General features: G+C 31.9%; 1 protein-coding gene and 1 long non-coding RNA gene across 4 annotated transcripts in view; one reads left to right on the top strand and one right to left on the bottom strand.

Annotated features, from left to right (window-relative positions):
• Nucleotides 1–1,254: 1,254 nt before the first annotated feature.
• LOC115998709 lies at nucleotides 1,255–3,975 on the bottom strand. 3 transcript variants are annotated; one of them, XR_004093953.1, is made up of 6 exons: nucleotides 3,514–3,975; nucleotides 2,932–3,067; nucleotides 2,653–2,807; nucleotides 1,896–2,032; nucleotides 1,696–1,802; nucleotides 1,255–1,609 (listed from the first exon to the last, which is right to left on the bottom strand). It is a non-coding gene; the product is annotated as an uncharacterized LOC115998709 (long non-coding RNA). The 3 variants fall into 3 exon arrangements; XR_004093950.1 differs by having other exon boundaries at nucleotides 2,658–2,807; nucleotides 3,514–3,972; XR_004093952.1 differs by having other exon boundaries at nucleotides 2,658–2,807; nucleotides 2,932–3,037; nucleotides 3,514–3,970.
• Nucleotides 3,976–9,678: 5,703 nt separating this feature from the next.
• The window catches only part of LOC116020799, a 19,030-nt gene continuing 3,238 nt past the window's right edge, over nucleotides 9,679–25,470 (top strand). Inside the window, exon 1 of the mRNA XM_031261374.1 lies at nucleotides 9,679–10,050. Coding sequence (XP_031117234.1) covers nucleotides 9,687–10,050 — 364 coding nt within the window. The 5' untranslated portion in view covers nucleotides 9,679–9,686. The remainder of the gene's footprint in view (nucleotides 10,051–25,470) is intronic.

Here is a 25,470-nt window from a genome sequence, read left to right as displayed (position 1 = left end):
TTTTTTATTCTGAAATATTAGATTATATTTATTACGTAGTATATTATATAGAAGACAATGCCAAGGACTTTGTGGTCCAGTGGCATCAAACCGTTCCCTTTATACGGGAGGTGGTGGGTTCGAACCTCAGTGGAGGCAATACTAACTCTTGTGCTTCAATATATAGAAGACAATGAACAATAATGTATAATATCATGTTAGTGCAAGAACAACTACGAAAAACAAATATATAAACAATAAGTTTATATATAGCTATATTTGACAAACCTAGCTGAAAAGTGTTTGGTAAAAATTAACTTTTTAATAAGCTGATAAATGTAAAAAGACTAAAAATGACATCTTCATACAATTTAAATAGTTTTAAATTTAAATAGGTTTGTTTATATATTAAAATATAAAATAGTAAAATCAATATATTTTAATAAAATATAAAGTAAGAACATATATTTAAAAACATATAAAGCAAAACAAAATTTTTATAATTCATAAGATTAGTTTATACAAAAAATCAATGTTCAAACACAAATGTCAAATTGAAATTACAACTAAACATATTGAAGAGAAAAAGTCAAAAAGGTTTAGCCAAAAAAGTTTTAATTGGAAAGGGTAAATGATGTCATTTCTTTAAAATAATAAGGTTAAAGATAGAAAAAAAAAGTTAGGAAACTACTAACTTATTAAGGTAGCGTTCAAAAATAAGCTCTTATTGTAAGCTACTAACTTATTTTAGGAACATTACCAAACAGAGCTTATAGCTTATTAGTAGCTTAAAATAAGCTATAAGCTCCTAAATAACACTAGTACAAAACTGCACATCCGCTACTGTTGTAAAAGACTTTTCGCTACCGTTGTACAACAGTAGCGGATGGGACAGTCTCTAAATGTCGCTGACTTTTCGCTACTGTTGTAGAACGGTAGCGAAAAGTCAGATCATCCGCTACCGTTCTTTACTAGAACGGTAGCGGGTTATATTTTTATTTTATTTTTATAATTGATCATCCGCTACCGTTCCTAGCTAGGAACGGTAGCGGATGAGCTATTTTTTAAAAAAAAAATATAATCATCCGCTACCGTTCCTAACTAAGAACAGTAGCGGATGATTAAATTTTTTTGAAAAAAAAAAATATTTTATTTATTTTAATTAAAAGTCCTAATTAATGAGGTGATAGAAATAAAACTAACTTCAACAAATATCATTTAAAAAAAAATCTAGTATTAATCTACAAATATATCTATGAAATTAGCCTTCATGCCTTGTCAACTGAAATTAAACATAAATCAGCAGCTGCTTCACGTCTCAATTGCTCATACAGTTTGCAAGCCAACATTGCTGATAATTGAAACATATAAGAAAAGTTTGAACATAAATTATGATTTCTATAGTGGCTAGATTAAACAGGTAACAAAGCATTAAAAAGATAATTTAAAAAGCTAGTAAATTTTGTCAAGAGACACACTACTTCTAATAACTATTTTTGATGAAAGTATATCAAGCTTGGTTCCAAACCTTCTCAATGAGATCCAGCACATCTTGGTTATCAACAAACTCTATGTAGCTCCAGTTTATCTCTTCTTTTTCATACTCTTCTTGTTCCATTTTAAATACATGCTGCAACAATTAAAGTATATGATTTTCAGTAGAAGATAGATTAATCAAGGCAATTACTAGATATAGATACAATGAAGAGAACTAACCTGATTAAAATGCTGTTGTAGAGGATCAAGAGTCCTTGTAATAACTTCCTCAGGTGTGACCATCATACGCTTAATTAGTGCATCCTTCCAGGTTCTTGGCATCACACCTATTTATTTATGTGCATATGTTATATGTTAATAACTACCAAAAGCAAGGATACCAATGATACTTGAGTTCCTGAAAAGGAAATACCACCTACTTGAGCAAATCAGCTGTGGTATTAAGATGAAACCTAGATTTTTCATCCTTAATCACAGAGGAGTCAATCTCTTGCCCTTTTGCAAATTCAATATTACCAAGATGAAGAATTGCAGCAACAACCCTGAAAATTGCCTCCTGAAAGGTTTAATACAACGTTTAATGATTACTCAAGAATTGTTTTGCACACTAAACAGCAGAATTGTTTTCTGAGACAAGTTTAATGATTACTCAGTATACAACACATGTTGATACAATACACAAACAAACCATTAAAGACCCTTCCATATTCTGATAGGCCAGCTAGATCAGAGAATTAAAGCCTTTGAAGAAAATGTAAACTGAAGCATATCACAAAATAAAACCAAAAAAATACATATTTTCGATGGATGTCATGATACAAACTCCATTTTGAATCTAAATCGCCATTGGATTGAAGTTAATTAACCAATGTCTCACATTGGGGATGCCCTTAGTTTTGCTTCATGTTAAGGAGCATACAAAACTTTAGTTGCTAAAATTATCATTCAAAACTTAGTATTTAAATCCCACAATAATTACATTTCCAAATAATGAGATACATATATTAAGCAATATTTATTGTTAGAAGTTCTCACTAAATTAGAACTACAGAAGCTGCAAGCAGATTATGTTAGAAAAATTCAAGGCCCCAAAAGTTTCTAAAATGGAGATGGAAAATGGAAAATTATTTTGCACAGTAAACATGCCCCAAAAGTTTCTGAATCACAGAGGGATACCTAACCTGTCCTTCCTCGCTAATTCCAACTATATCCATAGCCCTTCTTGTTGCAAGTTATTCTTCGCCATCATTCACTCCATCAAGCTCATAACAGTTGGGTTGATTAAGATAATGGAATGACTTGGGATTTCCTAGCTTATATTTCTCTCTTTCCTGTAAAATAAAGTAAAAATGAACAGACAATTTCAAATCTGAGTGTCCAAATCAAGCAAAAAAAGTACTATACCAGCATTTTTTCCTTTACAAAAAGAACTAAAAATATCAAGAAGCATGATACCTTGAGTTGTTGTTCCTAACAGTTTTGGCATTTCCAAAGTCTGTTTAAAACTTTTAAATCCATATATATGGCTTATTATCAGCGGTTGTTAACTCCTCAAATCCACCTACAAACCAAGACTTCCCTGCTGTCACAACTGAAAGTTTAAAGAATACAAAAACCCATACCTTAATATATACAAAATATTTTCAAGTCATAGACAATAAATGTTACGGAAAAACAAAATGAGAATTATAAATATAAACTGAACTCATTATGCCACTGCAAAAATAAAAAATAATAATAATAATAAAAATAAAAAACCTCCAGTAAAGTTAAATAATGTTTTGCTAAGAGATTGACTAAAGAAAAATCTCTTTTTAAGTCTCTAGTCCTTCTTTGGCAAGACAATCAAATGGGTTAATGTTGGTATTCTACTGTTCAAATCGAAATTAAAAATTAAACTAATTGAAGCACATTCATGACATTTAGATATAAACCATTGAAATTTCGAGCAAGAGACCAAAGAACTCAAACAGCTTACGGAAAAGCACGAAATCGGAGTCCAAAAGATCAAGGAAATGTCAGTAATGGCCAACTTACAGTAATGTCGGTTCCAGATCTATATCTTCGGGGCCATCACGGTGGAGGCGGCGTTGGTCGCGGCGGAGGTGGCGTTGGTCGAGGTGGTGCAGATCGAAACGGTGGCGTCAAAAACTGAAGGTTGTGGCGGTCGCGATGTCAGCGGCTGTGGTGGCTGCAGCGGCAGATTTGCGGAGGAAGACGCAGCGGCGGAGGCAGTGGCTGGGACGACAGCTAGGGGGAGGCGCAGTCGCGGAGGATGCAATGGCGGCGGCAGCGGCTGCGACGGTGGAAGGCGGAGAAGGTGGATGGTGGTGTGGTGAGGAAATGGCGAGGAAATGCGGGCAGAGATTGATCTTTTTGTTCTATTTTTTTTTAATAATTAATAATCTGTATTATTAATATCTTTTTAAAATTTTTTTAATATCTTTTCCGCTACCGTTCCCAACAAGAACGGTAGCGAAATATCAAGAGCGATTTTTTTTTTAATTCGCATCCGTTCCTTCAAACAACAGTAGCGAAATGTTTTTCACTTATTTACAAAATTGCCACCGCGCATTTTTTTTTTAAGAATACACTACCGTTCTAACAAGAACAGTAGCTAAATGTCAGTGTTTTATGTGCTTTTTTGTACTAGTGTAAGATCTGCCAAACAAAGCCTATGACTCTGTTTGGCAGAGCTTATAGCTTATTTTAAGCTATTAATAAGCTATAAGCTCTGTTTGGTAATGTTCTCAAGATAAGCTAGTAGCTTAAAATAAGAGCTTATTTTGAAACGCTACTTGAGATAGCTTTTCAAAAATAAGCTAGTAGCTTTTTAACTTTTTCCCATCTTTATCCTTATTATTTTAAATAAATGACACCCTTTACCCTCTCAATTAAAACGCTTTTGACATTTTTTTTCATTATGTTTGGTTGTAATTTCAATTTGACATTTGTGTTTGAACATTAATTTTTGTATGAACTAATCTTATGAATTATAAACATTTTTTTTTACTTAATAAATTTTCAAATATATGTTCTTACTTTATATTTTATTTAAATATATCGATTTCATTATTTTATATTTTAATATATAAACAAACCTATTTAAATTTAAAATTATTTAAATTGTATGAAGATGTTCTTTTTAGTCTTTTCACATTTATCAGCTTATCAAAAAACTAATTTTACCAAACACTTTTAAGCATAACAGCTAGCTTAATAGCTCTTCAGATTTCAGCTTTGAGCTTATAGCTTTCAGTTTTCAGCTACTTTTCAGCTAGGTTTGCCAAACATAGCCTATATGTTATTTTATCCATGAAAAATATCTTAGGATGTTTTTATTTAAAAGAATATTAAAATTATTATTAGTATCTTTAAAATATTTTATATGATCAAATCTCATATATTGTATCAAGCAAATCATATACGTTCACTAATAAGGCAAAAGCTATATATGTGTAAAATACACAATTTTTTAATTAGCATTGAAATTTGTAAGAATAGAAAATAGGCCCTCTCATTACAGTGATGTGACACAGGCCCGGTCTTACCATTTTATAAGCCCGGGGCGCGACAAAAAAAACCCTAGTTAATATATATTTCATACCTAAAATTTAAATTAATGGTATGTTTGGTTCGCACATGGGAATCAAAATCGAAATGAGAATCAAATACATGGTAATGAGTTTTGGTGATCGTATTTTGCATGTTTAGTAGTAGAATGGAATTCAAATGATTACCAATATTGATGTTTGGTTGTCTATGACCCTATAATAGGAATAAATATTTAAAAATATGAAAACAAAAAAATCAAAGCAATTGATCCAAATATATTGAAATCCAATAAGATGTAATGATACTCCTTTATAATTAGGAAATGTAATTTTTAATTGAAGGGGTAATCAAAACCCATAGTTATGTTTTTAAAAAGTTAACGGTCCTACCAATCAAAAAGACAGTCCTTGTGGTTAGTGGAGAACAGCCATCGGACCGGATTTGTCATAAAATTTAGATTCTTTCTTAAAAATGTATATTGGTTCCGCTTCTTACAATGAAGAAAGACTTGTTGTAAATCGCCGGTCGCTACTGGACGACGAAATGGATTTTGGAATTTATTAACATTCTCTAAAAAGTTACTGTTAATAATTCCGCAGGTACTGAAACCATTAAAAGAACGCCGTCAATCAAACACTAACTGTGATTTTGATTTCAATTCCTAGTGTCTAAACCCATGAACCAATTAAACACACCCTAAATAATGAAAAAATATACTAATATCAATTAATAACTTTAAATAAGATTAACAAGTTTTTAACAATTTTATATACACTAATAATCATGAAAAAAATTCTAGGTGCTTTCCTAAATGTAAAATAATAAATAATCGTATAAGTGCCTTCATAACTAAATAATTATAGTTTATAAAAATAATTAAATAATTTAAAATCGAGTAAACTTATAAATAATAACATTGGTATCATAATATATAATAAATTAAAATATTTCAAAACGTGATGAAAATATTTATAAAAAAATATGAAATATAATTACTTAGATAAAATAGTTCGAATAGAAAGCATATTATAAATTACACATATTCTATATTTATATGATTTTTATAAAAATCTTTTCTTTTAGCTAGATAATTTTCAAACATTTTTAGATTAATTTTATTACGATGACACATAATAGAAGTTTCTAGATTACATTGATTATATATTCATTAAAAAAAAGTACGGAGTAAATTATCTTTTAATTTTTTTCATAATTGAATCTCAAAATATATCATATAACCCCAACGTCGTATTTTACATGTCTTGTTTAGTTAACGTGACTTGATTAAAGTTATTTTGAATTCAATTTTTCATAATATGTTTAGTATTAGTATATAAAAATTCATATATTTGAAAACTATATTAAAAATACTATTACGCACAAAAAAATATAAATTAAAAATTATTTTTATAAAAATACATTAGAAAATGAGCAAAAAAGTGAGAGTTGAGAAATTTCAGTAATTTTTTAAAAAAATACTTTAGAAAATAACTTAATAAGCAACAACTTTCAATTAGGGACGTTGAAATTCAAGTATATTACCAGTCAAGCTATTTAACCATTTGCTGAAGCATACGCATATTGTTTTATTTAAAATATTTATATACTATATATATTGGGAGTAGGATGGCCCCCTCCACGCAGGGGCCCTGGGCAAGGATCATGCTCGTGGTAAGTTAGTCTAGTCATTACATTTCAACATTTATAGTTTTGTGAATTTCATAAATACATTCATTATGTGCAACTCAACCAGGCATGAGAAGTGTTAGAGACATTCAAGGAACAACTAGAGGGAAAGAAGTCATGCCACCAAATAAACCAAGAAAGAAGAAACTCTCAATCAAGAAGTATTCTACACAAAATTAGGGTCATTGAAGTCTACTTTATTTGGGAATGACAGATTCAATCAGTTTGGATTAACTCATGTTTAGTTACTATTTTTTTGATAGGATGTGATGTACTTTGGATACTACAACTTGGAAATTTGGTCTATTTTGGATACTGCAGGGAATGCTACTGGAAATAGAATGTTTTTTTTGGTATAGTTACCCTTTGTATGACTATTATAAATGGTGGAAATGGTGTAGTTAATTGCAGGAAGATGCTTATTGGTTTCATAATATCATGTTTGCAAGGAGCAGCAGTTGCCTATGTGTCAGATCTTTTGAAAGTCCCTGCAATTTTGTTGAAAACAGTGACTGATATTGTGGATGGTGATAAACCAACAGCAGAGGAGTTTTTTGCAAAATTTAGCTTCAATTGTTTATGTTTGTAATTAGCTTTTCCTTTAGCAATGAATCTTTGTTTTTGCAGAAGGATTCAACTCTCACTGTGCATATAATAAGAGAAAATAATTAAGTTCTAAACTTGTTACAGTTGATTATACACTTGAAGTGCAAGAGGCATTGTGTTTTCATACTGGAAATGCTATTGTAAATGGTGGAAATTATAGCATACTAGATAACATAGTGTTTCATAACAAGACAATTGTGTTTTCAACAACAATGTTTTCATTACACATAACTACTACTATTAGCCAACATAAGAATCTTATTTTTTTCTAGCTGCATTGAGTGCTATAATTACCAACAACAAAATGCACATCACAATTACTCCAGTCACTATCCTAGCACCCTTCCATTGTCTACCATTGCTTCTTTGCCCATCAACCTTACCACAAGCTTGTAGCCTCATTTTAAGCCTTGTTATTTCTTCTTCATTTCCATTAATCCTTCTCAATAGTCCAGGAATAATTTTTCTTCACCTTGCACACGTCGGAGGATCATACCATATATCTAACAAAACCACACATTTGCCCTCCCTAAACAAAATCACAAAATTGAATAAAAAAAAAATTAATCTATCCAATGAATATGATGAGAAAAAATAAAATAAAATAAAACTCACATTATCGAATAGACACTCCCAATACCTTCTACCTGGATTATCATTCGTCCAAGATGTTAATTTGTAACTTCAATCGTTGGCCACATTGACAGTTTGAAATGGTAACCAACTCGCTATAGATGTATTCTTGATTCCTTGAAGATGAATAGCTTTCACTAGTATACCTTTTAGATATTTCAATAATGGAGGAACCACCCTATATTTTGGTTTGATCTATTTTGCAGAAGAGAAATTCATCCAACGAGAAAAACAATGGAGTTTTGGGGTTGGTCCTCTACGTGTAATACATACATATACTCGACCAATATCAGGAAGGAGAAACCCAATAGAATAAATGACCATTTTAGCCCTTCACTAACGTCTATATAACTGTTGGTTAACGGAAGGACGTGGAACAAATCTGATAGTCTAATGGTTTATTTCGTCCAAATTAAAAGTCGATGACCAATTTTAAAAAATCACAATAGTCGGGGAGCATTGCAGCATTGTTGGAATTAACTCTTTTATATATTTTTATTATTCAATTTTAAAATTTTCAAAAAATATATATGCATAAATAATAAAATACTACAATGTAATAGAGTCAGTAACATTCAAAAAAATAAGAAATAAAAAATTAATAGTGTCAATTGACACTACTGGAAAATAACACAACTCTCCAGATCAAATGCAAACAGAACTTCTCGTGTGGATGTGTGGATATGCACCACCACATGTTCAGAAATGTATGGTGTGGTGTATTTTTATGGTGCATTTGTGCATTTCACTCGGTGCATTTCTGGACACGCGGTGGTGCATTTATGCATACCTGATTTTGTAAATCCACACTTCTACAGAGGAAGCTCTATCCGCTTTTGATCTAAGCATATATATATATATACTCTGAAATTTTTGCAGAAATAGATAATCATAGTAATTGATGTTTTCCAGTGGAATAGCTAAGCATGAGATTCATGGAAGAATTTGGGATAATCCGCCATCTTCCTATTGAAGAGGCCGGGAGCTATGCCCTACTGTGATAAAGAAGATAAGCAGGAGATATGGCTGTTTGCTAGCATTTTCCACAATCCACAGATCATGTTGATTTTATAGCTAGCTGCATGAGTAAACAATTCTAGTTTTTACTACGCTTCATGTAAAATCAGGCCACATGAGATAATTGAAACATGCATGTGTCCATCTCAACTAATAGTTGAATTATGCATTTATGTTTATATTTTACATGCTTAACACGCCCCTTCACGTGTAGGAGACCGTTACTTTTGATGGATTCTAAGCAATATGGAATCAAATAACTGAACTAAAAGTCAATAATTAAATTGTACATTTATATTTATATATTATATGTTGAATGGAGATGAGACAGCTGCCATTGAGATGTGGCAATAGGAAGAAACGCCAACACAATTTGGGTGTAGCTTAGAAACCTCATGCGATCCTTGAGATATTTGACAAGAATCCAAAAAAAGCCGTCTTTGTACTAAGAATCCACCTAGTACCAAGAATCCTTCCTAGTACTAAGAATCCACCTTGTTAACATCAAAACATGGCCAAAAAAGGCATTTAAAAGATGCCATTATAGTCATCTTCTTCAACGTGGATCACTAGACATCCTTCCCCTTGTGATAAACGAAGTCCCTCCTTCCCTAGATCAGATTTTGCAAAAACGTTATATAAGCACCATATAAACAGGCTTAATTTGGTTACAATCTGTGGATACTAATGCTGCACACTCAAAAAACAAGGAAATGGGCAGTGTTCACAAAGTGGTTGGGGTGAAGAAAGTGGAACAGGATCCAGAAGCATGGGATCACAGTATGCCATTGCCCGGAGATATAATCGAAGGCATAGCTGCTACTGCTGCTGATAACTCATTTATGCAGGCAAAGGGGTGGTCTGAGCTAACCTTGGTAGTTGCGCGGATCATCGGGAAGGCTGATTGTGTTTGGTTGAAAGTTAGGCGAGGGGACATTAGTGTAAAGATGCGGGTTTTCATCATTCCACAGAACCGTTCAAAGCTGCAGAAAAGGGTGAAGATCAGAGCAGCATATGATGAGAACCATGTTGCTGTCATATCTGAGTTAACTTTTGAAGAGTGCACTGAACTTCAAGGTAAGCCCTGCACCCTCACTTCTCTCCCCCTGCTTCATATGCATCCTGGTTTAAGGTAGAACCTGGTTCAGCGTTCCGGGCCGCTTAATGCCTAAGCGGCCCAATAATTATATATATATATATACGAGCACTACTATTAGATTATTATCATCTTATAAATTAGTCAACTACATATGTTAGACTGTTAATTGAGTACCTGGCTGGACGAATATGGAAGAGGAGGCAAGATGTCCGGGTGACTCAGAGTAGCAACTGCAATAACGAGCGGACGAGGAGGCTGAGGAGGAGTGTGGTTGTGGCGATAGGAATGACTAGGGGGTTTGACAATTGGCAACGGCCACAACTAAGGCCCTCGCTATGGAGAGGGGGACGCTAAGCTCAGTGGATGCTCAATGCTTTGACAGTTTTTTTTTAAGGCAAAAACTTGTGTGAGATCGTCTTAATCCATGAGACGGGTCCAGTCAACATAATTTGGGTCATAGTTAATATTATAAATTGGTCTTTGGGTGGGTTTTATATATGATCCAAATTATGTCGACCTGACCCGTCTCACACAAGTGTGACCCTTTTAAAAAAATCTTTTTTAGGTTTTAGCTATTTAGAGCATCCATATATAATAGTTCAAATATTTTCAAGGTTTTTTAAGCTCCATCTAGGAAAGAGAAAGAGAGGAATAAAAAAGGAGAAGAAAAAAAGGAAATAAAATAATAAATCTGACAAGTCAGATGCAAAGTAAAAAAAAAAAAAAAAAAAAAAAAAAAAAAAAAAANTAGGGGATTCAACCAGATGCCATTGCAATACGATTGGAGATTGAAGGTGAGAACTTACCTACCTGATCCGCGTTCCACGGTGATTAGCTCCATCCTCTTCATGCCTCTCCCAGGGGAGGGCCGTATAGAACCCACAATTATCAGAACTATGGCCTGGTTCTCAGCAGCAGTCTCAGGAGGAATTCCCATTGTTTTTGTTAATATCCAGACTGAGCAAATCAACCCTTTGGTATTCTTCTTTTCACAACTCTTTTCATTCCCCATGTTATTTTAGCAACAAAATTCTAGTGGTTTAACCCCAATCCTTTCGTTTTCCTCAAAAGGAGGGAAGAAATGCTACTAGGAAACAGAATTCCTTTTCTGTATTCCAATTTGTTCAAGGTGTGAGGTTATGGTTCCTACCTGGTGTAGCAGAGGTTCCGATTGAACTTACACCCGAATCGGGAGAGTCTAGATTTGGCTTAGACATTAGGCGAACCGAAGAGGTACGAGTAATTTTTCCTTCTGCACCAGCTAATTTACCAAACTTTACAACACGAGATGTTCTAATTACTTAATCGCATGCAGGGTTTTTTTTGTGTGTATTCTGTAACAAGCGGGACAGCTGCGGGGCGAGCAGGGCTGGGGCAGCTGTTCGAGCAAGCAAATAGAACCGGGCACCTGCTGGTGATTTCGCGGTTAGAAGGCAAGAGCCTGATGCCATCAACAGTCAGCTCAGACGGCCTGATATACTGTTGTGACAATGCAGAGATTAAGGAAACTCTAAGCTCTGCAATGGAGAGAATGGATGCGGTTCAGCTCCATTTCATGTCCTGGCCTAATCAGAGAAGCAATTCTAGCCCTCCGCCTGCATTTGGCGCTGCAGCGCTTCTCCCTCCAAGTTGATGATTATACAAGTTTATAAGTATATCAAAGGAGTAGTGTATAGAAGAATATAATAAAAGCCCTTGATTTTGCAATAACCAACTTGAATTTTGCAGAGATTTCATGGAACATGCAACATTCATGGTTGAGAATGTGGGGTTGTGTTAGTTAAATCCCGATTTGGTCTCTTGACTATTTACATTTGTCCAATTATGTCTTCGACTTTAAAAGTTATCTATTGAGGTTATGAGATCAGACTATTGGTTTTGGTTTTGTATTCAATTTGGTCATTCCTTAGGAAAAACAGTTAAATTATAGTAGTTGAAGGGCCAATTATTTCAATAGTCAAGGGACCAAATTGGGAATGAAGTGTTTTCAATAGAAAGATTATTGTACAAATAAATAAATAGTGACTTTAATCCTTGCTATCTTTTTCATTAGTTAGTTGAAATTTGAATTTTATAGGCGGATTAGAATCTTAAAAAATATTTTTTGGAAAATAATTTTTAGAAAATGTCTTAATTTTGAAAATAATTTAATTTTATAATGTTTGACTAAAGGTTAGAAAGATGCCTTTCTATTTGACTGAAAGTTAATAAATTGTTTTTTTTTATTTGGTTCATTTTTCTAAAAATGAACATATTATTCATTTATTTGTTATAATAATAATAATAATAATAATAATAATAATAATAACAATAATAATAAGTGGTTATAGTTGAATTTTTTCTACACAAGACATTTTTTATATTGAGATCTCCATCAATTTTTCATTGGAAAAATTATTTTCCCTTTATAGCTGAGGTATAATGGTCTTTTTCTTTTGCGAAAGATTTCACTAGAATGACCATTTGAACTAAAAAAAGTTATATTTGTGGATCAATTATGTAAGTTTTGAAAGTTGTGGATCAACATTATTAGTGCGACAATACTTGTGGGGTCAAAAGTGTGAAAATTCTAAGGAGAAAACGTGATCGTAAAAGAAAAGACCATTATATCCATGCTATCAGGGAGAAATGATTTTTTCGGTGAAAAACTGACGGAGACTTCAACGGAATGACCATTTGCACTAAGAAACTGATACTCGTAGATCTGTTATTCAAATTTTAAAAGTTAAATGTTACTAATGTCACAATATTCGTGAGACTAAAAATGCGAAAAACTCTTATAAAGAATTGTACTGTATTTGCTAATGCTAGATTCTTGTTTGCTAAACGTGCAATGAATTGTGTCGCTCATTTGGGAAACTGAATCGTTTGATAGTAGGAAATGCCAGGTCGCTCCTAAATTTCATTTCCACCTACAAAAAAAAAACCCCAAAACTCCGACGGAGTATCACCGTCACGTCCATGGCAGCTCTCGTCACCACCGCCGCTACCGACGTGCCCCCAAACCTTCCTCGGCTAGTCTCCGCCATAACCACTCTCCTGCAACGCTTAGACCCCAAAAACCTTAGCCATTCCTCGCCGCCGGACACCTCAATTCTCAACAAATTCTCCCCATACTTAACGCACGACCTAGTCATCGAAACCATCAACTCCCAAACGAACCCTTACCATTCCCTCTTCTTCTTCAACTGGGCTTCAAGCCTGAGCCACAACCCAAACCACTACTTCCACAATCACCACTGCTACATTGCCATCACAGACAAGCTGCTCTCCCGCCGCCTCTTTTCTTTGGCCACTAAACTTCTCGAGAGCCATCAGAGGCTCTCTGATTTCATGGTGAGTAAGCTCATCAAGGCCCATGGTGATTTGGGCCACCTAAGGTGTGCGATCAAGCTTTTCCATGGTGTGAGGAAAACAGAAAAAGAGTGTTGTTTGTTTTCCTTCAATTCCCTGTTGGGCGTCTTTGTAAAGGCTAATAGAGTAGATTTGGCTTGGAAATTTTTTGGAAACATGATAAAGAAGGGCGATATGCAGCCGGACATTTCCACGTGTACTATAATGATCAGGGGGTTCTGCAAAGCAGGCATGCTTGAGCATGCCCAGAAGGTGTTTGATGAAATGGGTGTGAATAAAAACGTGGTGACTTATAATACTATGGTTAATGGATTTTGCAAGAAGGGATTAATGGAAAAAGCACAGACGATTGTTAATGAGATGGTTGATAGGGGGATAGTTTTGCCCAATGTTGTTACTTATTGTACCCTGATTGATGGGTATTGTAGGAAAGGACAGATTGTTGAGGCTATGAGGTGCTTCGAAGAAATGGCGAGTAGGAATTGTGAGCCGAACATGTTGACTTACAGTGCATTGATTCATGGGTTGTGTTTGAATGGGAATGTCGATGAGGCAAGGAGAATGATTGCAAGGATGAGGCTGAGTGGATTTAGGGATGACATTGTGATGCATACAAGTTTGTTGAAGGGGTACTGTATTGCAGGGAGATCGAACGAGGCTATCAAGCATTTTAAAGAAATGGTTAGCCTTGGAATGATTCTGGACGAAAAAACATGTGATGTTATTGTGAAGGAGTATTGCAAAACGAAGAGGCCAAATGACGCGATTGCTTTGTTAAGTGAAATGAGAGCTAGAGGTGTCAATCCATGTGTATCTACTCTTAATTATGTGCTTTCGTGTCTTGTGGAACTAGCTGAGGCTGATAAAGCCATTCTTCTCATCAAACAGATGCCCCAACTGGGCTGCCACCCCAATTTCCTGTCATATAACATACTTATATGCAGCCTTGTGAAGTCTAAAGGAAGAATGCGAGAAATTGAGATGCTTATGAGCGACATGGTCGGGAATGGTCATGCCCCTGATGCCACCATATACAGTTGCCTGGTTAAGGGGTATTGTGAGGATGGAAATGAGGAAATGGCAGTTCGGGTTTTAAGGGAAATGATCGATAAGCGATTGGTAATTAACCTCGAGTGCTTTGCAGTTTTCGCCAAGGAATTTTGTGCTAAAGGGAAGGTGTTTGAAGTTGAAAACCTTTTCCTGCAGATGAAAAGCAACTGTTCTATGACAGATCTGAATAGTTACCAGAAGATCTTAAATGAGCACTTATCTAGGAGTACAAATACTTGTTAGTTGATGTTTAAGAGATATCCTTGGCTTCTTGATTCATGAGATTATCAGCTTCAGTCACTGCAAATTAAGCTAATTGCTTATGAGGAAACAGACATTTCATGTTTCTTTTTGGAAGAGAAGCCTGCAATATCTCCTTTTGTTAGCAATTACAAGTCTGCAAAGCATTATCAAGTAACTTAGACTAAAGCCCAAAGACATAATTTCACTTGTAGCCCAATTTTAAAGTCTAGTATTAACCCATCTAGTCTAGGTTAAAAGTATACAAATTGATTGTTTAGGACATGTTTGTATCCTCCTTAGTAAATAGACTCATACTTAAACAAGTATCTCGAAAATCTTCTAATTTTTTTAATCAAAAGGAAGGACTAAGGAGGACCTAACTAGGCCAGTGTCTAGTCACACTGGTGTAGTTATGGTGCATAACGATGTCTCTGTCACTCTCTAAGAAGCTCCGGACTTCATCAGGAAGTTTTACGAACTCAATCCAGACATATCTTCTAGTTGTAATCTTGGCAAGCTCATTGGTCACCTTATTAAAAACTTAAAATCCTGAAGAACATGTGTTTATCCAAGATCCATTGATATCTTGGGACCATTTTGCTAGATATAATGTGTTTTGATATTTTAATGGAGTGTTTAAAGTATTAATCTCATTTATGTTGGAGTGATTGTTTAGATGCATGGTCATCCTATCCACGAAATAGGATTTTTCAACTAATATAGTTTTAAAAATGTTATTTTAAATTTTATATTAAATTTTGTTAGGTTTCGTGCAAATAATAGTGTCCATCTAAATAAAATATTAAATCAATACTTGTCTAGTGAACCCATTATTTCCAGAGTTTGGTCCCTACTTTCAACAAATTCAAAGTCATTTTAATTAGAACTTCAATTAAGCCCCTAAGTACCAAAGCCTTGAGGCTAATTTAAACTTAAGGTTAGGTGAAAATAAATTAGCTTCTGTCCTGGCCTCTATATACAATTAAAAGCATTCATTAATATATCAATAATATGTTATATTTTTATGTTGTAATCATCATATCAAAGAAAATATTTATCAACCTTTTAATCCATCACTTATAACCAAAATATAGATTTAGTCCTTTAATTATTTGAAATGTAAATTTAGTCCTTAAGTTATTATCACAGTAATAGATTTGGTCTATTTGCCATCAATCTACCATATTGATATTAATTGAAGAATTAAATCTACATCACAAATAATTGTAGGATTAACCTACAGGTTGATCATAATTGAGGGACTAAAAGTGTCATTTTCTCTTTTATTTTTCTTGGAAGAAAATGAAGGACGAAACCCCAACAAAAAAAAAATAGAAGAGATCAATCTCCCGGAGCACATGGCACACCGGCCACATCTCTCCAGATCAACACGCACTATAATATCTCCAGGAGGGCAAGAGAACAACATCGAGAGGTCGAAATCATTTTCTTCTTCTTCTTCTTTTTTTAAATCAAAATTGAGTATATAACAAAAGCCAACTAGAACAAGAAAATAATTTAACATAGATTTAATTCTAGATTTAGTGTTCCTCACTTTTAGCCTTCAAATTCAAAATCAACTAGATCTAATCATTGGCTATTGAAAATGTGCCATATTTAGCTTTAAAATGCGTCATTTTTAATTTAGTCACAACAAAAAAAATTTATTATTATTATTATTATTATTATTATTATTATTATTTTATTTTATTTTTAAAAAAAAGGAGCACATTCTCAATAGTCGATTATCAAATTTGGTCGATTTTAAACTCAATAATTAACAAAAAAAAAATTTAAAAAAATAATTGAAAAACTAAAATTGAAATTAATCTTTCCACATACATTACAACTTTTATTTTAGTATTTTTCAAATTCAAAATTGACTTAGATTATTTCTTTACCAACTATTAAAAATGTACCGCATTGAACCCTAAAACACTTCAACCTTTTAATTTAGTCATATAACATATGATTAAGAGTGGCACATTACTAATCATTGATGACCAAATTTATTTGATTTAAAATGGAGAATTAAAAAAACACAATAATCGTGAAACTAAAACTGGAATTAATCATTCAACAAACATTACAACGAACTATTGCTTTGCAATCAAGACAAAAATAGATATGAAAACATCATTAAAAGAAGCCATTTTAGTCCATTGTCGAATACAGAATGCTATTTCCTTAGAATCTTGGGGACTGATTACTGGTTAGCGTTTCAGCAACTCATTAAAATACATGGGAAATAACTGCAATTGGAAACTGTAGCACACGCAATATATTTTGTTGTTTAATTGCATGTCATTAGGCCCATAGTTGAAGCATCTTTTGAATTAAATATATTTTATTTGCCACTAACTAAACATAATTATTTGTGCATCAGTATTAGGAGGGATTAGTTTAAGAGTTGTGTTGATCTGGCAGGCATAGAAAACAATTTAGAGGACGATTAAGATAATGATTCCCTTCCTAACCCACGCGTTTATACTGCTTCTTACTTGATAAGATCAAGTTTTTTTTTTTCTTTTTTTTTTTCTTTTTTCCCCTCAATTTCAATTTCTTTAAGAAACCACAATTTTATTAGGGAAATGAAGTGTTATTTTCGCGGCAAAAATGTTAATTTTACTTCTTGCCAACACCCTGTTCTATGTTGAATTCCCCTTACGCAGGATCTCTCTAGTGTAATTTACCTCTTTTGTATAGTTTGCACGATATTATACAAGAGTGGAGTACGGTTTACCTAATACATACTAGTCGTTGCAGGTGTCCCTCTTCATCCAAAAAAAAATGTTAATTTTACTTCTTGTCAACACTCTTTCAATTGAACTCGTTGCATAAGATCTCTCTATGGCTATTTATATCTCTTATGTGGTTTGTGAGTTATTAAACAAGAGTGAAGTTTATTAAATACACACTCTCGAGTAGTCGATAGAGACTTGCAAGAGTTCCTCTTCATCAATTTATACAAAAAAATGTTAATTTTACTTATTCTATTGTTAGCACACTCTTGATTGAACATGTTGCATCGGATCTCCCTTTTCTGTGTGATTTGCAAAGTATTACACATGAGTGAAGTTTACCCAATACATACTCTCGAGTAATAGTTACAGGTTTCTTTCGTCACTCCAAAAAATGTTAATTTGACGTTTGTTTTTTAGTACTATTGACTCTATTACAATGTAGTATATATTTTATACTTGGGGTTCGGCCCTATGACCTTCCATCAAGGAGAACTACATATGTGTAATCTGAGCACAATGTACTTGGTATAATTTTACGTTTGTGCTATTTCTGTTTAATTAATTTTGCTAATTTGGGTCAAATTTTGGTACGATTTCATTCAATTTAACCACTATTAAAATTCGTTAGTTATATAGGAGGATCATTTTTGACCTGATATGGAAAGATTAGCTGACATATGAGTATATGACAATGTGTGGCATAAAAAAAATAAACTACTCAATTTGGTCCCTTCATTAAAAATATTATTACTTAAATTATCAGTTTTTATCAAAATCAAATAGCTTATTGACTTGTTACATATACAATATTTAGAAGAAAAAAAATGGTATATAATATAATTGATTGTTTTATATTGTTCAAGTGGTGGCCAATAATTAATTATTAATTCATTCTAATTAGTAAAAAGAATCAATATACATTTTCCCACAAAATCACTACATAATATTCACTATTGTATGAGATATAATTTTTTTTATATATTAGATTATTGTCTAGACTTTTTTATTCATTCAAAATGAGACAAGCTAATTCAAAAGACATGTTATATGATTTATATTTATTTAATAAATAAATTATTATTTTTAACGCATGTAGGGTCAATCAATTAATTTGGCAATCAAGGAATAAAAAGAGGTTTTTTTATTGCCAAACAATGAAAATTTTTAGTCCCTATAGTTTTATCCTTTTTTTAATAGATGATCTAAATTAGATGAAATTAGAAAAAAAAATTATTGATTTTTTCACAAAAAAAAAAACAAAACAAAACAAAACAAAAAGGGGAAATTTGACAAAGAGGGCATAACATAGTCTTTTAATTGAGACATTTATCAAAATTTTATAAATTAAACATGTATTCTATCTCAATTAAAAGTCGTGTTCTCACTTTGGACACATGTAACTTCAGTACTTAAACTTTAAAAATTTTTTAATGAATAAAAAAAAAACTTTTGAATTTGTTTCACTAAAAAAATAAAAAAGTTGGGTCTACATGTTAACTGTTCAGAACACGATGTGAGAAAGTACCATCTGGAGCAGATTTGTTGTCTTTGGCTATGACTTTTTTTAAATCTATGGCACTTTGTGAGAATGGATAGTTTTACTTGGACCCCCTGCCATTTCTCACAATATCACTTGTTGTTTCAACAAATTACATCCACACCCCTAAGCTTCAACTTTATGTTAAAAATTAAATATGTAGTTCAATGATTAATAATACCATTTGTCACTTTGTCAGAAAAATATGAATAATATAATGTATAATGTTACGCACTCTCTTAAAGTTTTCTTCTAATGTCACATTATCTTATATATTAGATTTTTCAGTATTTAATTATTAGAGTTAATTTCATTTTTGGTCATTATACGTGACAATCCACTTTTAGTCTCTTTTTATTAGAACATATTCATTTGGTCTTAGTATTATTGTGGCATGACCAATTTTAGTCTTCCAACAATAAAATCGTTGAAATATCGTTAAATACAAAGACATTTCAGTCTTTTTTTATACAAAGTAATGAAATTATGTTGAACCGGTATATTTTTTATGTTTATTTTTTTAAAAAACATTCATAATTGAAGATCAAAATGTCATTGTATTTAACGATATTTAAACTGACTTATTGATAAATGACCAAAAAGGGTCATGTCACAATAATACTAGGACCAAAAATGGATGTTCTAATAAAAAATGACTAAAAGTAGATTATCACCTATAAATTTTGGACAAAAAATGGAATTAACTCTAATTATTAAATAATATTTTTTAACTTCCAATTTATGAGCATTCAATCAATGAAAAGAGTTTTATTATCAAATGAACATTAGAATGATAGTTTAGGAGGGAAAAGTAAGGCCAAATATCTTGTGGTCTAGTGGCACCCGGTTTACACTCTCATGTGAAAGGGATTGGGTTCAAGACTCAGTGGAGACTATTTATGTGATTATTATTAACACTGAAGCAAAGCCCACATTAAAGAAATAAAAAGAATAAATTATTCATATTAAATCATACTATGTATCTCATAAAAATCTCAAATATTAGCCCACATTAAAGAAATAAAAAGAATAAATTATTCATATTAAATCATACTAGGTATCTCATAAAAATCTCAAATATTTTAAATAGCAACATCTAACTCTTAAATATATAATATCTGAAACTTATTCCCAACATACTTTTCAATGTTTTCATAATAGATCTTGTGTTGATCTCGATTGTTTTGTTTGCTTAATTAGGGCAAAGTAGGCAAGTCTTAGAGCATCACTATCAAGAATTTTTTACTAGCATGGAGAAGAGGGGCTAAGTTGGAGGAGAGGAGGAAAAAAAAAAAAATAAAGCAAAACATGTTTTTTTGTTGGCCCCGAGGAAACCCCCAAAAAATGCGATTTGTACACCAACTGCGTCTAATTGTGTACGCGTCAAACATTTTTTTTCTTCTTTTTGTTTTTTTCTAACAATCCTTTTCTTTTTGCTTTTCGCCCCCTCTCTTCTATGTTGCATAACAAAAACTTTCGAAAAATCACAAATAATGAAGATGCTCTTAACAATTTAATATGAAGAAGACGTCTAGGAGAGTGGGAGGGGTAGATAAAGTGAAATTATATAAAAGTAGGGGTCTAAGTGTTAGTAGCATAAACCTGAGGGAGTGGGAGTGAAATTATCCCTTGTTGTGAAATGATGGGAAGATGTAGTAGTCTCTGTCTCTGAGATTTTCTATTCATGGTGGTGTGATACTATGGATGAGAAAAAGCTTCATTGCTCTAAAAAAGTAAAGAAAGTTGGGAATGGATAATGATCTCCCTTTTCTTTTTCCTCTTTGGGTAATTAAATGGATAATTCTATTTTTTTTTTTGAATACTCTATTTATTATTTATGAAAGCCATTTTACAAAAAAAAAATAATAATAATTTTGATGCAGTGAAAAAAAATATTCTTTCTTGGGTGAGGTTCATACCAAGTCGCCCCAATTAAAGGGTCAAGAGGGGTTCAAACTCAAACTCCTGGCCTTTCTTAAGGAACAAGAATGTACAGTCACTCATGTCAACTAAGCTGGTTAAAAAAAATTAAAAAAACAATGATTCTTTTAAATTTGAAGAATGTGACAAATATGTTATTAAATTTATAACTTTTGAGCAATTAAGTCATGCGATTGAGCCTCAGTGAGATAATATTGATTTTTTGTGCTTCAATATGTTGAGCAAACACTACAATGCAATAGAGTCAGTAGTACTAAAAAAAATTCATTGAACTTAAAGCATGTGCAATTGAATCAATAAGCAAGCAAAATATGTGCATTTGAGATTTCTTTTTGCAGGGCAATTTGAGTAAAAAAAATGTCAATCTTTGCTCCCAACTAACATTGCGAAGGAAAGAACAAGTCTTAATAGATATCATATAAGTAATGTGATTGTATTAATAGATTCTATTGGAAAAAACTTAAACAATATCTTAGTTGCATATATTTTGCCTTGTTTGATGATTCAATTACACACATTTTAAGTTTAGTGGTCCAATTATATAAAAAAAAAACGGTATGTTAGTAGTTTATTTAACATTTTTTTTCTTAAAATTTAACAAAGTTAATGATCAATATAAATATAATTTAATTATTTTAACTATGAAAATTCATTGCTAAATCAAATACTTGTGGATTTCATTGATTTATCCATGAATTTTTCTTTTACAATGTCAGAAAGTTAATTGAAACTCCATGTACTAAGAAAAAGTAAAAGAGGCAAGACTAAAATTTAATATAACTATTATATATAAAAACTTGTTGATTGGGGCATGGTGGCTTGGTATGACCTAATGATGTTAACCTTTATCTAATAAAATTAAAAATTAATAAAATAATAATAATAAAATATGTGAAGACAAATGCCCCCAAGTTGAGCATCTCACAGATGGGGGCACCACTTCACCTTTTCCTCTATACCAATGTGTCATCACTAAATTATCACCATGTGCTACTTATGCCCCCCTTCTATTTTTTTATTTTATTTTATTTTTTCCCCATTTTAACAAACATATATACTTCATTCGTTTTATATTGTTGTCGCTTTGTCTTTTGACACGAAATGTTAGGATAGTGTTTCTTAAAGAGTTCAAAAGTTTTTGTTGGATACCCGTGTCCTATGTCTAACAAGAAAATATAATCATTTGTATTTTCATATATTTACCCATCTCGTTCTATATTTTTTTTTGTGAGACCGTTCTGCTCAAGGCAGGCATTAACTGATCCTTTTGAAGTTAGCGCCGTTGGCATCGCACGAAAGGAGCCCCGCAACATGTCTTCAGGTGGGGCCTCTAAGACTGTTGTACTCAAATTTTTTGCCTGACCAAGATTTGCAAGAAAATTAGCACATTTATTGCCTTCCTTCATCACATGGGTGGACGTCACCTCCTCAAAGCCTAATGCTAAAAACCTGCAATCAGAAATGAGGGTAATGATAAAGTCATTGCCTCATAGTTCTCGCTCATCGCCTTAATCACCATTTCTAACTTGTTCTATATATGCTATAAAATAATTTGAGAATATAACAACTCTAAAACAAAGATACCCCTATTTTTTTTTAGTACCATATTATATAAATTTTATTTTTAATTTTGTAAAAAACACTTTTCGAAATCACTCTCTGGTTACTTTAATTCACTAATAAATAATATAATAATATGATGTGATATATGTTTATATTTAAAAATATAGACTATTGATTAACTAACATCACCATAAGTAAATTAGACATTGAGATGTCAAAAAGAAAGCTTCTTTAATTTATCTCTAGATTTGGAGATGAAGGGGATTGTACTGTACACTTTCTTAAGATTGCAAATTGTTCAAATAAAATTCTAAAATCCTTTGATGATGGAGGAGAGGTTGATTGGCATCACCAAATTTAAAACTTTGAGCCATTGGTGTAGGATTTTATTTTATCTTTTTAAAACCATATTTGTTACATTGCATCATGTGCCACATCAATGCCACACAAGCACCATGTACAACGACACTTACCAATTATAAATGAAAAGTAACTAACAAAATATGTAAATTGTACTCTTTTTTTTTTTTTTTCCTGATTTCATGTATGTATTTAGATTTAAAAAATAGAGCCATTTCCATTTTTGGTCCTACTGTTATTGGAGCATTACCAATTTTAGTACACTTCATTAATTTCTACCACATTGCGGCCAGTCTTATTTAGTTATTGCCACTTTTAGTCCACCGTTAAAATTTTTGTCAAATAACCGTCCAAAACAGGGGTATTTTGGCCTTTTCATGCTTTGATAATCTCGTTTACCCTTTATAGTGGTTTTCCTTACACATTTTCATCCAATGAAGAGGTCCGGCGAAAGCCATGGCTTTGTATGTGTGGCTCACATGGCTTTCGCCGGACCTTTTCATTGGATGAAATGTGTAAGGAAACCAAAGCAAAGGGTCAAGGAGATGACCAAAACATGAAAAGACAAAAAATACCCCTGTTTTGGACGGCCATTTGACGAAAATTTTAACGGTGGACTAAAAGTGGCAAGGACTAAATAAGACTGGCCGCATTATGGCAAAAATTAATGAAGTGGACTAAAATTGGCAATGCCCCAATAACAATAGGACCAAAAATGGAAATGACCCTAAAAAATATGACTTAATTGCTATTTTGGTCTTGTTTAGTAAATGACAAATTCGTCAAAATTTTGATGAATTTGCCACTTTTAATAATGGTTTGAAGCAACGAATTTGCTATTCATAATGTTTTGTGAAAATATTGGATGAGCAATTAATATTTGGAAGAGGGCGTTGAGCTCCTCCCATCTTCCCCCAAGTTTTTAATGTGAGATCATTTTGATCCCACATAATTAATGTAAAAGGGGGGGCACAAATTGTTTTTTTTTTGTTATAATAATAATAATAATTATAATAATAATTATAATTATAATTATAATTATTATTATTATTATTATTATTATTATTATTATTATTATTATTATTATTATTCCTTTTGCCTTGTTATTATTATTGTGAATGTTCTTAAACGTTTTTTAATATGTTAATAGCTATTAGTAAATATATTAAATTTGCTGAATGTTTTTTTAATTTAAAAATCACTAATGCAATCTACCGGTCAAAATTGCTTACACAATGCTAACTAAAGCTGCTAATTACTACCGCTATTCACTTATTGTCAAATAAGGCCCTTTAGAATAGTTGGATGATTCATTTGATATTTATCCCAAAAAATTCTATTGATACATAAAAGAAGGGAAAATAAAGAGTATTCCGATTCCGATCCAATGCATAGAAGGTGATATATTAAACTTGTTATTCCATGTAATTAAATATATATCACAATTATATTACTAGTTATGAATGATAATACTATATAATAAGGAAATGTAAATAACAAAATAACAACTTTTAAAAGATAAAGATAATAAAATATTGAAAATTAGACACAAATAATGTGATATGAACAAATAATTATTAATTTTCTTGTAAAAAAACATTAATTCAAAGATTTTAATTTATTACTTACTTGCAAAAAAATGAAAATACATAGTAGTTTCTTGCACCAAATGATTATTTTATGTTTTGAGGTAGGTCATAACTTTCCCACTCGTGTACCTTCAAAATATTATTATGTCATTTTCAGTTGTCAATTAATTTACAATTCTTCAAATTTTATTAATATTTTTAGAATGTTAATTACTTGTAATCTATAGTTCTTGGAAACAATCATTTATGCCTAAATTTGATCAAATAATCCCAAAAATGCTATTGTAACAAGAAAACATTGAGTATTTATTGGTTAGTTATGTTAATATTCTAAAAATAATACCATACACAAAACAGAATCAACACCAAACATGCAAAGTCTGGCTAATACTTTTAATTTCTGTAAAAAGGTGAATAGGAATATGTATATTTAGCAATTTCCTTATCAATGAAGTTAGTCGTTGTCTTGCACAAAATAGAGATAATTTGCTCATGTTTAACGTAGTGGTTTGTCGCCTAACTTGATGTCAAGACTGAAGGTGATAATGTGAGAGTTTGAATCTCAATAGAAACATGAATGATAAAAATATTTATTAGGATGATAAAATGTGTGGATTGAATCTCTTTAGTTACATGAAGACTAGGGTCTAATTGGTTGATTGATTATGTGACTCGCGATGGGCAAGGGTCCTGTGGTCTTATAATTAGTTTAACGAAGTGAGAATCACCTAAGTATAAAAAGAAAATAGAGATAATTTAAATAAATTAATTTGCCACAGTTAAAAGTCAGTTGTCAAAAGTTGATGACCACCTCATTGAATATAATGTCCCATAACTTGTGTTAATATTTTTCCACACCTCTTTGATGATAATAGACATTTGCTTCTTGCTAATGTATTTGGTGTAACACATTCAAGATAATTGTAGTTTCCACTCATTTGTTCTTTCTTTCTCTTGTATAATTGTATTATATATATATATATATATATATATATATATATATATATATATATATAT

Source organism: Ipomoea triloba, chromosome 1 (assembly GCF_003576645.1).
Source record: "Ipomoea triloba cultivar NCNSP0323 chromosome 1, ASM357664v1".
NCBI classification, from domain to species: domain Eukaryota; kingdom Viridiplantae; phylum Streptophyta; class Magnoliopsida; order Solanales; family Convolvulaceae; genus Ipomoea; species Ipomoea triloba.
This window is presented reverse-complemented; position numbering and strand designations above follow the sequence as displayed.